Source organism: Sphaerodactylus townsendi, linkage group LG13 (genome assembly GCF_021028975.2).
Source record: "Sphaerodactylus townsendi isolate TG3544 linkage group LG13, MPM_Stown_v2.3, whole genome shotgun sequence".
NCBI classification, from domain to species: domain Eukaryota; kingdom Metazoa; phylum Chordata; class Lepidosauria; order Squamata; family Sphaerodactylidae; genus Sphaerodactylus; species Sphaerodactylus townsendi.
Window position 1 is genome coordinate 46985479 of NC_059437.1, and position 12500 is coordinate 46997978.

General features: G+C 45.5%; 1 protein-coding gene across 15 annotated transcripts in view; it reads right to left on the minus strand.

Annotated features, from left to right (window-relative positions):
* FBRSL1 (fibrosin like 1) overlaps positions 1-12500 on the minus strand; it is an 839253-nt gene that overhangs the window by 472781 nt on the left and 353972 nt on the right. For all 15 annotated transcript variants that reach the window (XM_048514425.1, XM_048514427.1, XM_048514435.1 and 12 more), the window contains exon 3: positions 11199-11300. In XM_048514425.1, coding sequence (XP_048370382.1) covers positions 11199-11300 — 102 coding nt within the window. The remainder of the gene's footprint in view (positions 1-11198; positions 11301-12500) is intronic.

Genomic DNA, 12500 nt, shown 5'->3' on the forward strand with positions numbered 1-12500 from the left:
CCCATGCCAGCAATGCAATGGAACCTTCAGTCAAGGCATATCAGAATATCGGTCCATTAGCCCAGTATTGTCTACTCAGGCTAGCAGCAGCTCTCCAGGCAGAGAAACATCTTTCCCAACACCTGCCACCAGATTGCCTTGCACTACAGATGACTACACGCTGAGCTTCTGCTAAGTATGTCCTTACCACTGTAGGAACTTACAAAAATGCCTTCCAATGGAGTCTAGCAATTACCTTAGTGTCACCTCTGCTGACTGGCAGCAGCTCTTCAGTCCAAGCAAGGCCTTTCCTGACGCCTGCTACCTAAGGTCCTTTAACTAGAGATGGCAATGACTGAACCTGGGACTTTCTGGATGCAAGTGGGTGCTCTATATGAGGCACAGTCCTCCCAAAGCCACTCCTTAGACCAGTGGTGGCGAACCTTTGGCACTCCAGATGTTATGGACTACAATTCCCATCAGTCCCTGCCAGCATGGTCAATTGGCCATACTGGCAGGGGCTAATGTGAATTGTAGTCCATAACATCTGAAGTGCCAAAGGTTCGCCACCATGGCTTTAGACTGACCACATGAAGCTGCCTTATACCAAGTCAGAAAATCAATCTACCCAGCTTAGCTTGAAGAAGAAGAAGAGAAGAGTTTGGATTTATGCCTCACCTTTCTCTCCTGTAAGGAGACTCAAGGTGGCCTACAAACTCCTGTCCCTTCCTCTCCCCAAGGTGGGGCTGAGAGAGCTCTGAAAGAACTGTGACTAGCCCAAGGAGGAACATAAGAGTGCAGAAACACATCTGGTTCCCCAGATAAGCCTCTGCCACTCAGGTGGAAGAGTGGGGAATTAAACCCAGTTCTCCAGATTAGAATCCACCTGCTCTTAACCACTACACCAGGCTGGCTCTAAAGGACTCCAAGGGACTCTCCAGGGTCTCAGGCAGAAACCTTTCACATCACCTACTGCCCGATTTTTTAAAAGACGCCAGAGACTGAGTCTGGGAACATCTGCATGAAAAGCAATGGCTCTACTGCTGAATCTCGGCCTCTCCTCCCTTTACAAACATCATCATATAACCAGAATACATGAAAGCAAGCAGTCTGAGGAACGAATGTATCAAGACTCAGAGGCATTGGTCAAAAACACATTCCCTTCTAGATGTGAAATGACAGCAAAGTGCATATCTGATGTTACCCTTACTTATGGGTCTTTTGGTCACATTCTCTTCTAGACCACAGCGGTTATTTTATTGGTACTGGTAGTTTGAGAATGGTTAGCGATCAAAGTCTGAGTTGATAGTCATCTTCGTTCACTATTAAATTACAACCACCACCTGGTCCACACATAAACAGGATCCCCAGTTTCATGGTCCTATTGTGATATCCCAAATTTAGATTTGCTTGCAATGACAAACAGTGGCTTGTTCATAATGGACCCAAACATGATTTAGTCAAGGGAATATGTCGTCTTCCTCCTTTCCCAGTATACTGTGCAAAAGATATTGCTCGCTCTCTCTCTCTCTTGGCTGTCAAGTCACTCCTGACTTATGGAAAGTACATGTAGGTTTCTCAAGCCAAGAGACGAACAGAGGTGCCTGTCTCTGCATTGAAACTTTAGACTTCCTTGGTGGCCTCCCACCAAAATACAGACCAGGACTGACTCCACTTAGCTTCCGAGAACTGATGAGATCAGGCTAACCTGGGCTATCCAGGTCAGCAATCTCTCCAGCTAGAAGGAAAGGGCAGACACCCATCTCTGGCCTATCTCTTTTACCCATTCAAAGTCTAACATGATCTATATCTCAACACATATTGATTAAAGTAGTATATGCAAGCGTCTGCAGCTTAAACCCCAGAATTGACTTGTCTCCTCCAGAATTTGGAGAATAAATAGTTAAGGGACGAAGCACTACTTCAGCCTCTATTACCAAAAGGGTTCTTGCCTTCCCTGCGAGGGAAGGTACCAATTACCGCAGGCTGTGATGGGCTGGCGCCTTCAGTACTACAGACATCTCTCCATAAAGGAACCCACCATTCTTTTCATGTAGGTATTCAGACAGGCCATTAGATGCCTTTTGGTAATTTTACCAACCTGGGCTGAATTTGAACCACTGATGTTAAAGTTAAAAGGCTTCATTATCCCATTACTAAGGCCCTTGAGATATCCCTTCAGTCTGTAATTTTGTTGGTTGTTTTTATAAAATCTCTCCTCAATTCCTAAAAGAACCTCTCTCTGCTTGTAATTTGGAGGGGGAAAAAAACATGCTGGCAGAGCTCAACTTGGGCAGCAAGGGTTTCAAAGCGGATGTTTTATGAGCTACTATCACAAGTTATTTCGTTTGAAATGAGATGCAGCGTGCGTTTTTGCACACTGCCAGTCAGAGAGAGAGAGAGAGCAAAAGAAAAGACGGCAACGTGATCCGGTGGGTAAAAAGTGGAGCAGGATGAGGAAGCCTTCATGTATCTGTTCGGCTTCCATCTGCGCCACAAATCTCCTGTGAAGCTTTGGGCAAATTATCTCAGGCTTTTTATCCATTTTCATCGATGGTGAATTTTTTTTAGGGTCATCTCGAGCTACAGGAAGTCAACACGCTTTGGAGAAACGTGGACCAATCGCCTAAAAAATGGCTTAGGGACCCAAGCATCAGGTTTTGTGCACGAAACGTGCGGTGCAGTTTCCCCAGCGTCACGACGTCATTAAGATGTGCATTTTTCTGTTCCCCATGATTGGCAGACAATTGTAGGGGCATAAACTCATAGAAACACAGAGCTGGAAGGGGCCATACAAGCCATCCAATCCAACCCCCTGCCCAATGCAGGATCAACCTAAAGCAGTGATGGCGAACCTTTTTGAGACTGAGTGCCCAAATTGCAACCTCAAACCCACTTATTTATAGCAAATTGCCAACCCGGCAATTTAATCTGAATACTGAGTTTTTTGTTTAGAAATGCATTACTCAGGAGTAAGAACATAAGAACATAAGAACTAGCCTGCTGGATCAGACCAGAGTCCATCTAGTCCAGCACTCTGCTACTCGCAGTGGCCCACCAGGTGCCTTTGGGAGCTCACATGCAGGAGGTGAAAGCTTGGTGAAGCAACCATGTAATGCTTCAAATGGGTGAATCACGACCCTGGGAGGATTTACTCAGAAGCAAACCTCATTGCCAGCAACCAAGCTTACTCCCAGGTAAACAGTTGCGCCCAGGCCAGCCTAGATGTGTGTGTGTGTGTGGGGTGGGTGGGTGATTTTCCGCCTCTTCACAAAACTGACTCTGTGCACGTGTGCCCACAGAAAGGGCTCTGAGTGCCACCTCTGGCACTCGTGCCATAGGTTCGCCACCACTGACCTAAAGGGTTCCAAACAAGTGTTTGTCCAGCAGCTGCTTGAAGACTGCCAGTGAAGAAGAGGTCATAACCGCCCTAGGCAACTGATTCCACTGCTGAACTTTTCTTACTGTTAAAATTATTTTACTGGGCATGCAGGGATTAGATTCAATTATTCTATTCTATGGTTATTTTTCCCTAGCAAGTGCCAGGACAGAACATTCTTTGCCTGGGACTTTGGATTGTCATTGCCAGTCACAGTGAATGATACTAAGCTAAATAGGCCAATGATACAATTCAGTACAAGGGAGCATCATATCATCATATATATTCAGAGAGCCAGCCAGGACCGGAGGGAGGGGTTATGGCGCCTGGGGCATGCGTGCACCCTGTGCTCCCGCCATGCCCATGCACCGGTGCATGCCCCCCTGCCCCGTTGGCACTACGCCACTGGAGCCAGAGTGGTGATGTGGTTAAGAGCAGGTGGATTCTAATCTGGAGAACTAGGTTTGATTCCCCACTCCTCCACCTGAGTGGCAGAGGGTTCTCTGGTGAACCAGATGTGTTTCTGCACTCCTACATTCATGCTGGGTGACCTTGGGCCAGTCACAGTTATCTCAGAACTCTCAACCCCACCTGCCTCACAAAAGTGTTTGTTGTGGGGAAAGGAAGGGAAAGGAGCTTGTAAGCCACCTTGAGTCTTCTTACAGGAGAGAAAGGTGAGGTATAAATCCAAATTCTTCTTCTTCAGCCAATTGCGACTCCAAATGGGCATACTTCTACGGTGCATTCATGCTTCTACACTTTTAAATGCAAGCATCGCATAAAGATGTGAGGTTACATCTGGTAATGTAATCTTAACCTTCTTTCCATTCTCACCTCAGAACCCTTCTACATAGAGTCTCGTGTGGAACATCTTTCCCACCACTTCTCCTCCTCCTCACTCGAGTTTGAACTATGATCTCCCAGGTGAAGAAATATATCCCTCCAACCCTTACCTTTTTTTTTTAAAACTCAGTTTCTGAAATTTGTATCCTGCCTCTCAGTCACACATTTCCTTAGGTGGCTAATAAGAAAGAGTCAATAAACGATTTAAAACACAATGTAAAAATCAACCTCCACCAGCCAAAAGGTGAACTACCGGCTGGGAATACACAGTGCTGTTTCTTCCAAATATTACGGTCAAAGGAAGGTAGAGATAGAATATTGATCTGAGATCAGAAATATTGATCTGAGATGCTAGAGATAGAATAATCCAAGGCCAGATGCCTGCAAGAAATACGAGACAGAGCAAACATTTGGGGCAACCCTATAGGCAGACTTAGGGAGGAGTGCGCACAGAGAGACAGCTCGGTTTTATAGCTGATTGTATGATGTATTTTTTATCATGCTTGTTTTAATTGTTAGTCATCTTGGTAGTTTGGATTGGGCAGAAAGGCAGGATATAAATCTTGCGAACGGCATAATGGACTACATCGTTCCTGAATGCCGGCCAATGGATCAACTCTTCCATTTCCTGCCATTCTCCCCTACTCTAGCTGATAAGTTGGGACCTTGGTAAGTTTGGAACTGTATGTTTCTTCACTTGAAAGCTGACTGCAGCTCTACAGGCCTGTGTCCCGGTTTTAAGCTGGAAGAAAGTAGGTTCCAGTTCTCTTTCCCAAACATCCTGCAGCCAGTCTTCTCAGAACATATCTACGCTGCAAGTTTAACACAACTTTACTATCATGATTTCCCCTCAAGAAGCCATTCTAGGTTGCTTGGGGGAAAGCCATTGACTAAGGGCTTGTTCCCATTACAACGAACACACATGCATCCTTAATGTACATGCCTGCAATTGTCTGTAAGGGTCATTAAAAGGGGAGACTGGGATAAATGTGGGGTTCAGATCACATACTCAAACGGCACAAGAGTTGGACGTAACGTAAAAATTACTCAACAACCGTACAAAGAAAAATCAAGCACATACTATACAAAGATTGTACTTCACTGTAACACATAAACAGGGTTAGTCAGGGAGGTTTACACCTATGGTACAGATGTGTCCTTCATCTCAACTGTGGCACTTCTACACAAATAGGGCTGCAAACCTCCAAGTTGCATCTGCTAACATCTTGCTTTTACAGCTGATCTCCAGATGGCCAAGATCAGTACTCCTGGAGAAAATGGCTGCCTTGGAAGGCGGACTCTATAGCAGCATTTCACACAAAGTGGGTCGTGACCCGGCACCAGGTCACGGAAGCAAAATGCTGGGTCCCCTAATGTCCGGGGCTGGGGCCGACGACCCCACCTCTGTCCTTGCTCGGAGGATACCCCCCACCTGGAGTCAGACCAGTCAGGATGATACAGCAGCTTTGGGGCTCCTCCCCAGTCAGCTGACCACCCAGAAAGGGGTTGGGGACGGAGCTGCAGCTCGCAGCAGACGCCGGTGCCGCGAGGGAGGTGGGGGCAGAAGCGGCACCCTGGGGAACCTCCCTGACGCCGCCACGTGTAGATGATAAAATTTTTTAGTGGGTCATGGAGGAGAGGTAGTAAAATAACCGGATCTTGGGGGAAAAAGTTTGGGAAACGCTGCTCTATAACATCATACCCTACTGAGAAACCCTCCCCAAGCCCCGCCCTCTCTAGGCTCCACCCCAAAATCTCCAGGAACTTTCCAAACCACAGCCGGTCACCCTACTGCCATCCGAAGTGGTCCAATATTTCCAAAACACGTCGATTCTGTGACATTCGCAACAGCTTCCTTCGACATGCCCTAGCAACAAGTAATAGAATATTGAGAGCGGGATAATAAGAAAAGGACGGCAAGATGCCTGATAAAGTATAAATAGCAGCATTTACAAATAGTCTTCTCATGAGTAACTTAAGGCTGTCCCGTAATCTGGGCATTGCCAAAGAGGATTTTCAACTCTGCCATAAAACGAGCTGAACACTAATCCATTAATATTCGTTTCGGATGGGAGGGAGCTTTTTGTCATTTGCTCCTTCTGCCCCCCAGATAAGATTTCCCGCAAATCTCTCCCCACCCAGTAACATTTTTACAGCCACCTTCTTCAACCGGCAGGAAGATAGCTTGAACAAGCAGGAGAAAATGCCCTAAAATTGACTCACTGGAAGCTGACGTAATGATTTCCTCGGACATTAAATCAACCGCCTTCTCCCGCTGCTTGGAAAAAAACAGAGGTTTTTTTTTCCTTTAAAAAAAAAACTTCAGAAGTGGCCAGCACCTCTTGCAACATATTTCCTAATCAGCTGGTATTTATGGTTGATATTTTATATTTCCAATTTCCCCCTCAGGGCTCAGGAGAACGCAGCACACCTGCCAACCTTTTCGGCTGGGCCCATAATTGGCAATTTGCTCTTTGCCTTAGTATATCACTCAATTTAGCCCTTGCTGTGCCCTGCATACATCCTCATTCATCTAGATGCCCCCATGACAATTAGAGTGTTAGCTTCAGCTAACTAGGGCAACTATTCCACCAGAGCTGGGAGACAATTATTAGTCTATTTTCCCATCTTGGGGGTGACAAAATTGAGAATCCATGACAATTACATCCAGCGGTTCCGCACTCCACACAGACGCCTTCTCCTCCTGTTTCTCCCCCCCACCACAACCCTGCCCCCCCCCCCCCACACCTTCCATACATTTCAAATTAACGGAGCTCTACCACCACATTCAAATGTTCAGTTTGTGGGGAATGAGGGTCCTATTTAAATGATAATGAGGAACGATCCATTCAATTTAGTGACGGAGAAAATCCATTAAAAAACGCAGGCAGTTCTTAAGCTGATGGGTCAAGAAAAAGATAAACCCTTTTTTAAAAGCCATTATATAAGGCTCTGTGTGGATTTTTTACACTGTGCGGGACATCAGAAAAGATTAGGACAATTATGGAACAAGGAGGGGGTGGGGGTGGAGGGGAAGGCAAAACAAAACACCCCCTTTCCCTCTGGAGGCCATCCCCCAAACGCCCTCCTCCTATTTCATTTTGATAAAAAATGGTCAAATAGGCAAGGGAACGCTTTGCTTCTTAATTCTCTCTTAATACCCCGTGCCTAACTGCGTAAGAGGGAAGAGAAAAACCTCATTTTGGAGAAGTCGCGGCTGCTTTTTACAATAGCTAGACAGGTTGACTTCTAAACATGTATCGAGGGTACCAGTTTTGTAATGAATTTTTTAAAAGCCATCTTTGCTCGGACTCTGCGAGCTAAAGATAAGCAGACTGTCCCCACAAAACTATTTCCTGCATCTTTTTTTTTTAATCCAACATTCAACTCGAGGTAGAGTGTCCCACCCGAAGCATAACTTTAATTTTGATTTATTTATATCCTGCCTCTCTCCCTAGTGGGGACTCAAAACAGATTACATTCTTCTCCTGTCCTCTATTTTATCTTTACAACAACCCTGTGAGATAGGTTAGCCTGAGCAAGCTTCCATAGGTGGCCATGGACTACAATTCCCATCAGCCCCGGGTCATGCTGGCAGGGGCTGGTGGGAATTGTAGTCCATGAACATCTGGAGCACCATAGGTTGGCCACCCCTATTCCATGGCGAAGTAGGGATTCACACAACAATTTCCCAGCTCCAGCTCCAACATTTTAATCACTACAACCTTCTCATAATGTTGGTCGAAAATTACACAATTTCATGGCTTGTTTTTATATTGTGATGTTGTTTAAATTGTAAGCCACCTTAAGCACCTTAAGGAGGCACAGAAATATCTTAAATAACTAAGGATGTCAATCTGTGTAGGAAAATCCAATATTGATCAATAGTCATGATGAATGCCTCCCTTTTCTGTGATCCACACTGTGGTCCAACTCCAGCTCCAAGATGGAGGAAAAACATCCTTGAATATAGAAGAATCTGGATAAACAAAGCGGTCCCACATTACTGAGTCTTGTGTGGTTTTCGTCTATTCTGACTGGCATCAACTCTCCAAAGTAAGGTCCTTCCCAGAACAGCTTCCTGAGATTTTACACAGAAGTAGCAGGGCTTTGGGGCTTTTACAACCTTTGTTTAAAATGACCCCATTCGTCCTACAACAACAAAAGGTAGTCAGTTATGGAATAAGTTGTTACTGGAATAATTTGTTACTGATTTGAATTATTATGGAATATTTTGTTACTGATTGTGCTATACTGGTGTGGCAATAGGGGAACTGGGTTGCCATCAGTTAACCAAGAAGAAGAAGAGTTTATATCCCCCTTTCTCTCCTGTAAGGAGACTCAAAGGGGCTTACAAACTCCTTTCTCTCCCCACCCCCCAACAAACACCCTGTGAGGTGGGTGAGGCTGAGAGAGCTCCGAAGAACTGTGACTACCCCAAGGTCACGCAGCTGGCATGTGTTGGAGTGCACAAGCTAAAATGGTTCGCTAAATAGGCCTCCCCAGCTCAAGTGGCAGAGTGGGGAATCAAACCCAGTTCTCCAGATTAGAGTGTACCTTCGCCAACAAAGCCCTTCTCCCTACCAGCTCTAATCATGCTACCTGGGGTTGCCAACTTTCAGGTGCTGGCTGGAGATCACCCACCATTACAACTGATCTCCAGAGAACATTTCACTTGGAGAAAATTGATGCTTTGGAAGGTGATCTATACCCGCTGAACTCCCTTCCCTCCCCAAGCCCCGCTCTCTTCAGATATTTCCCATCTTGGAGCTGGCAACCCCAATGCTATCAAGGAGGGGCCACAGTACAATGACGGAAAACACTCTACCGTTTGGAGCACAGAATGTAAAACTAGAAGAAGGAGAAGAAGAGTTTGGATTTATATCCCCCCTTTCTCTCCTGAAGGAGACTCAAAGGGGCTTACAATCTCCTTGCCCTTCCCCCCTTACAACAAACACCCTGTGAGGGAGGTGGGGCTGAGAGAGCTCCGAGAAGCTGTGACTAGACCAAGGTCCCCCAGCTGGCGTGTGTGGGAGTGCACAGGCTAATCTGAATTCCCTAGATAAGCCTCCACAGCTCAGGCGGCAGAGCAGGGAATCAAACCTGGTTCCTCCAGATTAGATAGACGAGCTCTTAACCTCCTACGCCACTGCTGCTCCAGACTCCAAAACTAGATGCACTAATGGTCCGATTCAGTAGAAGACAGCTTAGTATCTTCCCCAAGCTTTATGAATGGCCATGGCTCTGTGACAGAGCTCATGCCCGACATACAGAAGGCCCCGTGTTCAATGTTTGGCATCTGCAGTTGGAAAAGATCTCAGACAGCCAGTGCTGGGAGAGGCCACAGCCAGATCAGACAACGCTAAGCTAGATGGACCATCTGCCCAACTCAGTTTAAGGCAGCTTCATATGTTCAGCTCTGGTGAGCTCACATAGAGCCACGTATCTATCAAGATTGACTGGGGGGAAAGAGAACGGAAGCGAATAAGTTGCTCTGAATGTTGTGCATAAGAATAGGAACGTCGATGATTGTTTTTAAAAGCAGATGATCACGAAGCAACATCCAAGATATATTTACCCCAAAGGGTTTCATCTTTCCATTCCTTGCTTGACTTTCCCGGTACATTGAAATATGATTGCTTGTTTATTTTGGGTGTTTTTTTAAAAAAAAAATCTGGAAGAAGATCACAGGCACATGGCTGGTCCCCCCCCCCCCCCAATTTCTCCCAACCACACAGGCTGTTTATAGCACCCCATTCACACTCAAAACATGTAGAGCAAATTCTCCCCCACTCCACATACACACACCACAGTCACATTTCCCTGTCAGAGCTGTCAAGCCGAATTCCGCTTTAATCTGCTAAAAGCACTTTTCTGCTGACATTTTTAATAAATACTTTCAGCTTTTAAACACATTTGTGGGAGCCGTTTCCTCCCCCTCTTTCCCCTCGCCTCCTTCTCCTTCTTTGGGAGAATGAACACTGAAAACCTTAATAGCAAAAACATTACACTTATCAAAGCCTCAAACCCCCCCCCCCTTTTTTTTTGCATCCTGAAGCAGAGGTAGTGTTTTCAATTTTAAAGCTAAATTAACTGTCCAATTGAATTTGGCTGGTGTGAGCTGCTTTTCCTGTGACAGGTTTTAGTTATGAAGCATATTTCACATTAATAGAACTCAACATGAAAACCCACTCTCTCTGGGACATAACTGCGGCTCGCCATTGAAATGTTAAATTTAATATTTCAGACATGCCTTGTGCCAGCGTTTGATTATTGTTCGTCATTTAAATCTCTCCTAACGGGAAAGGTCCTAATTAGCAAAAAATCATGTTTTAATGAAGGCAAAATGCTAATTGCTAACACAAAAAAGCCTTCACATGAAATTATCCCAGCACTTCCATTGATTTCTTGGCGATTCAAGAAAAAAAAAGAAAAGAAAGAAGCCCATTTGTGTGTTTACACACTAAGGCACTGCTCGCTTTTGTTTTATCATAACATTTCACTCAAAATCAGCACTTGCCTTTCCTCAGAGAAAGGCAATCTCCTCTCTCTTCCTTCCCCGCAACACCCAATTCGCCTCCCTCCTAACTCAGAGAAGTAGCCATTCAAAAAGGCAAGCATTTCCATGCAAACCAGTATTAATGACACAGTGGCTAATTTTTTTAATGGCGACACAAAAAGAAATTTAAACACACACACACACACACACAAACACACACACACAACTTTTCTTCTCAAAGCAACCATCTCGAGCCATCTTCCCTCTCAGGAATAACAATTCCATTTTGTTTTCTCCGTCTCTGATCTTTCACTTATCATATTATTTGCGCTACGATTATAGTGTTTGCGAGGGAGCTTCGCCACTTATGCCATAACACTCAATCATGACATGGGGAAAAAAAGTTATTACACAGTGACCTCTGGATGCCAACGTTTGTTCAGCGAGATTTATGAAATTGCCGCCGCGAAGCACCACCGGCGTCTCGATGGTACTCACATCGCTGAGGCAATCCCTGGAGCTGCTTCGCTGGGAACTCGTGGCCTCACGGATGCTGTCATCTTCGCTGTTTCGGCTACTTCGGTTCGGGGGGACCTTCATCTGCGGAGACGGGGAGATAAAAAGGGTCTTCAGGTAATTGTTTCCAGCAGTTTTCACTATTTAAGGGAGGGGGGGATAGGTGGAAGCAGCAAGCAAGGTTGCCACATGGGACAACATATACTAAAGGGTTTAGGTAAACGGTTTTAGGCCTAGTGTACGCACACCAGAACGAAGTGCTACAACATTTCTTTATTTGCCAGAATCATGCCTTTCTGCCCTCACAAGGGCCACCAAGTTTAGGATACAGGTATAAGATGCAAACTAGGAAATACCAACCCACCAACACAGTGGATTACACGAGGATTACATAATGTAAACCTGTCCGGTCAATAAGCGCAGGGGATACCTAATAAAGCATGTAATGGGACTACAGTAGCAAAAATCTGAAAAATTCCTTACAATATTATTAAACATGTATATATTTTTGCAAAGTGTTCACAAAACATTCACATCAGCACAAGATCTCTTGGTTCCTGATTATTTCTAAACATGTGAGGAAAAATCAGCAGGAGAGCTCTTTGTCTTTAGTACAGGCAGCAGATCATAAGATGATCTTAGCTACATTCATGAGGAAGAAAAAGATAATGCCATTAACAGCCCATTCCAGAGGGATCCGGTGGCCAGGGACAGCACAACTGCCTTTGGAATGCAATAAACGCTAAAAAAATCATGGCCCCCTGAAAGAAGAACCGTGTACATGTTTGCAAGGCAAGAGATGAGCAGAGGTGGCCTGCTGTTACCTGCCTCAGCATAGTGACCCAGGATTTCCTTGGTGGTCTCCCTTCCATGTACTAACCGCAGCCACCATTGCTGAGCTTCCGAGATCTGAGGAGACTGGGCTAGCCTGAAACGTCCGGGTCTGGGTGGCCACTTACTCTAGAATGTGCAGCTAAATCCAAACCTGCTTTCTCTCTTGCCCAAGTGGTGGAACCGTGAGAACTGCTACGGAACTTGCCGGGTGAAGCACTGTACAGACTGTTGTGTGGGCATTTGTAGAAAAGCACAACCAGCGCTTCTCTTTGGATACCACAGCAGGAGTAGTAGTAGTAGTAGTAGTAGTAGTAGTAGTAGTAGTAGTAGTAGTAGTAGTAGTAGTAGTAGTAGTAGTAGTTTGGATTTATACCCCACCTTTCTCTCCTGTAAGGAGACTCAATGTGGCCTACAAGCTCCTTTCCCCTCCTCACCCCACAACAGACCCCT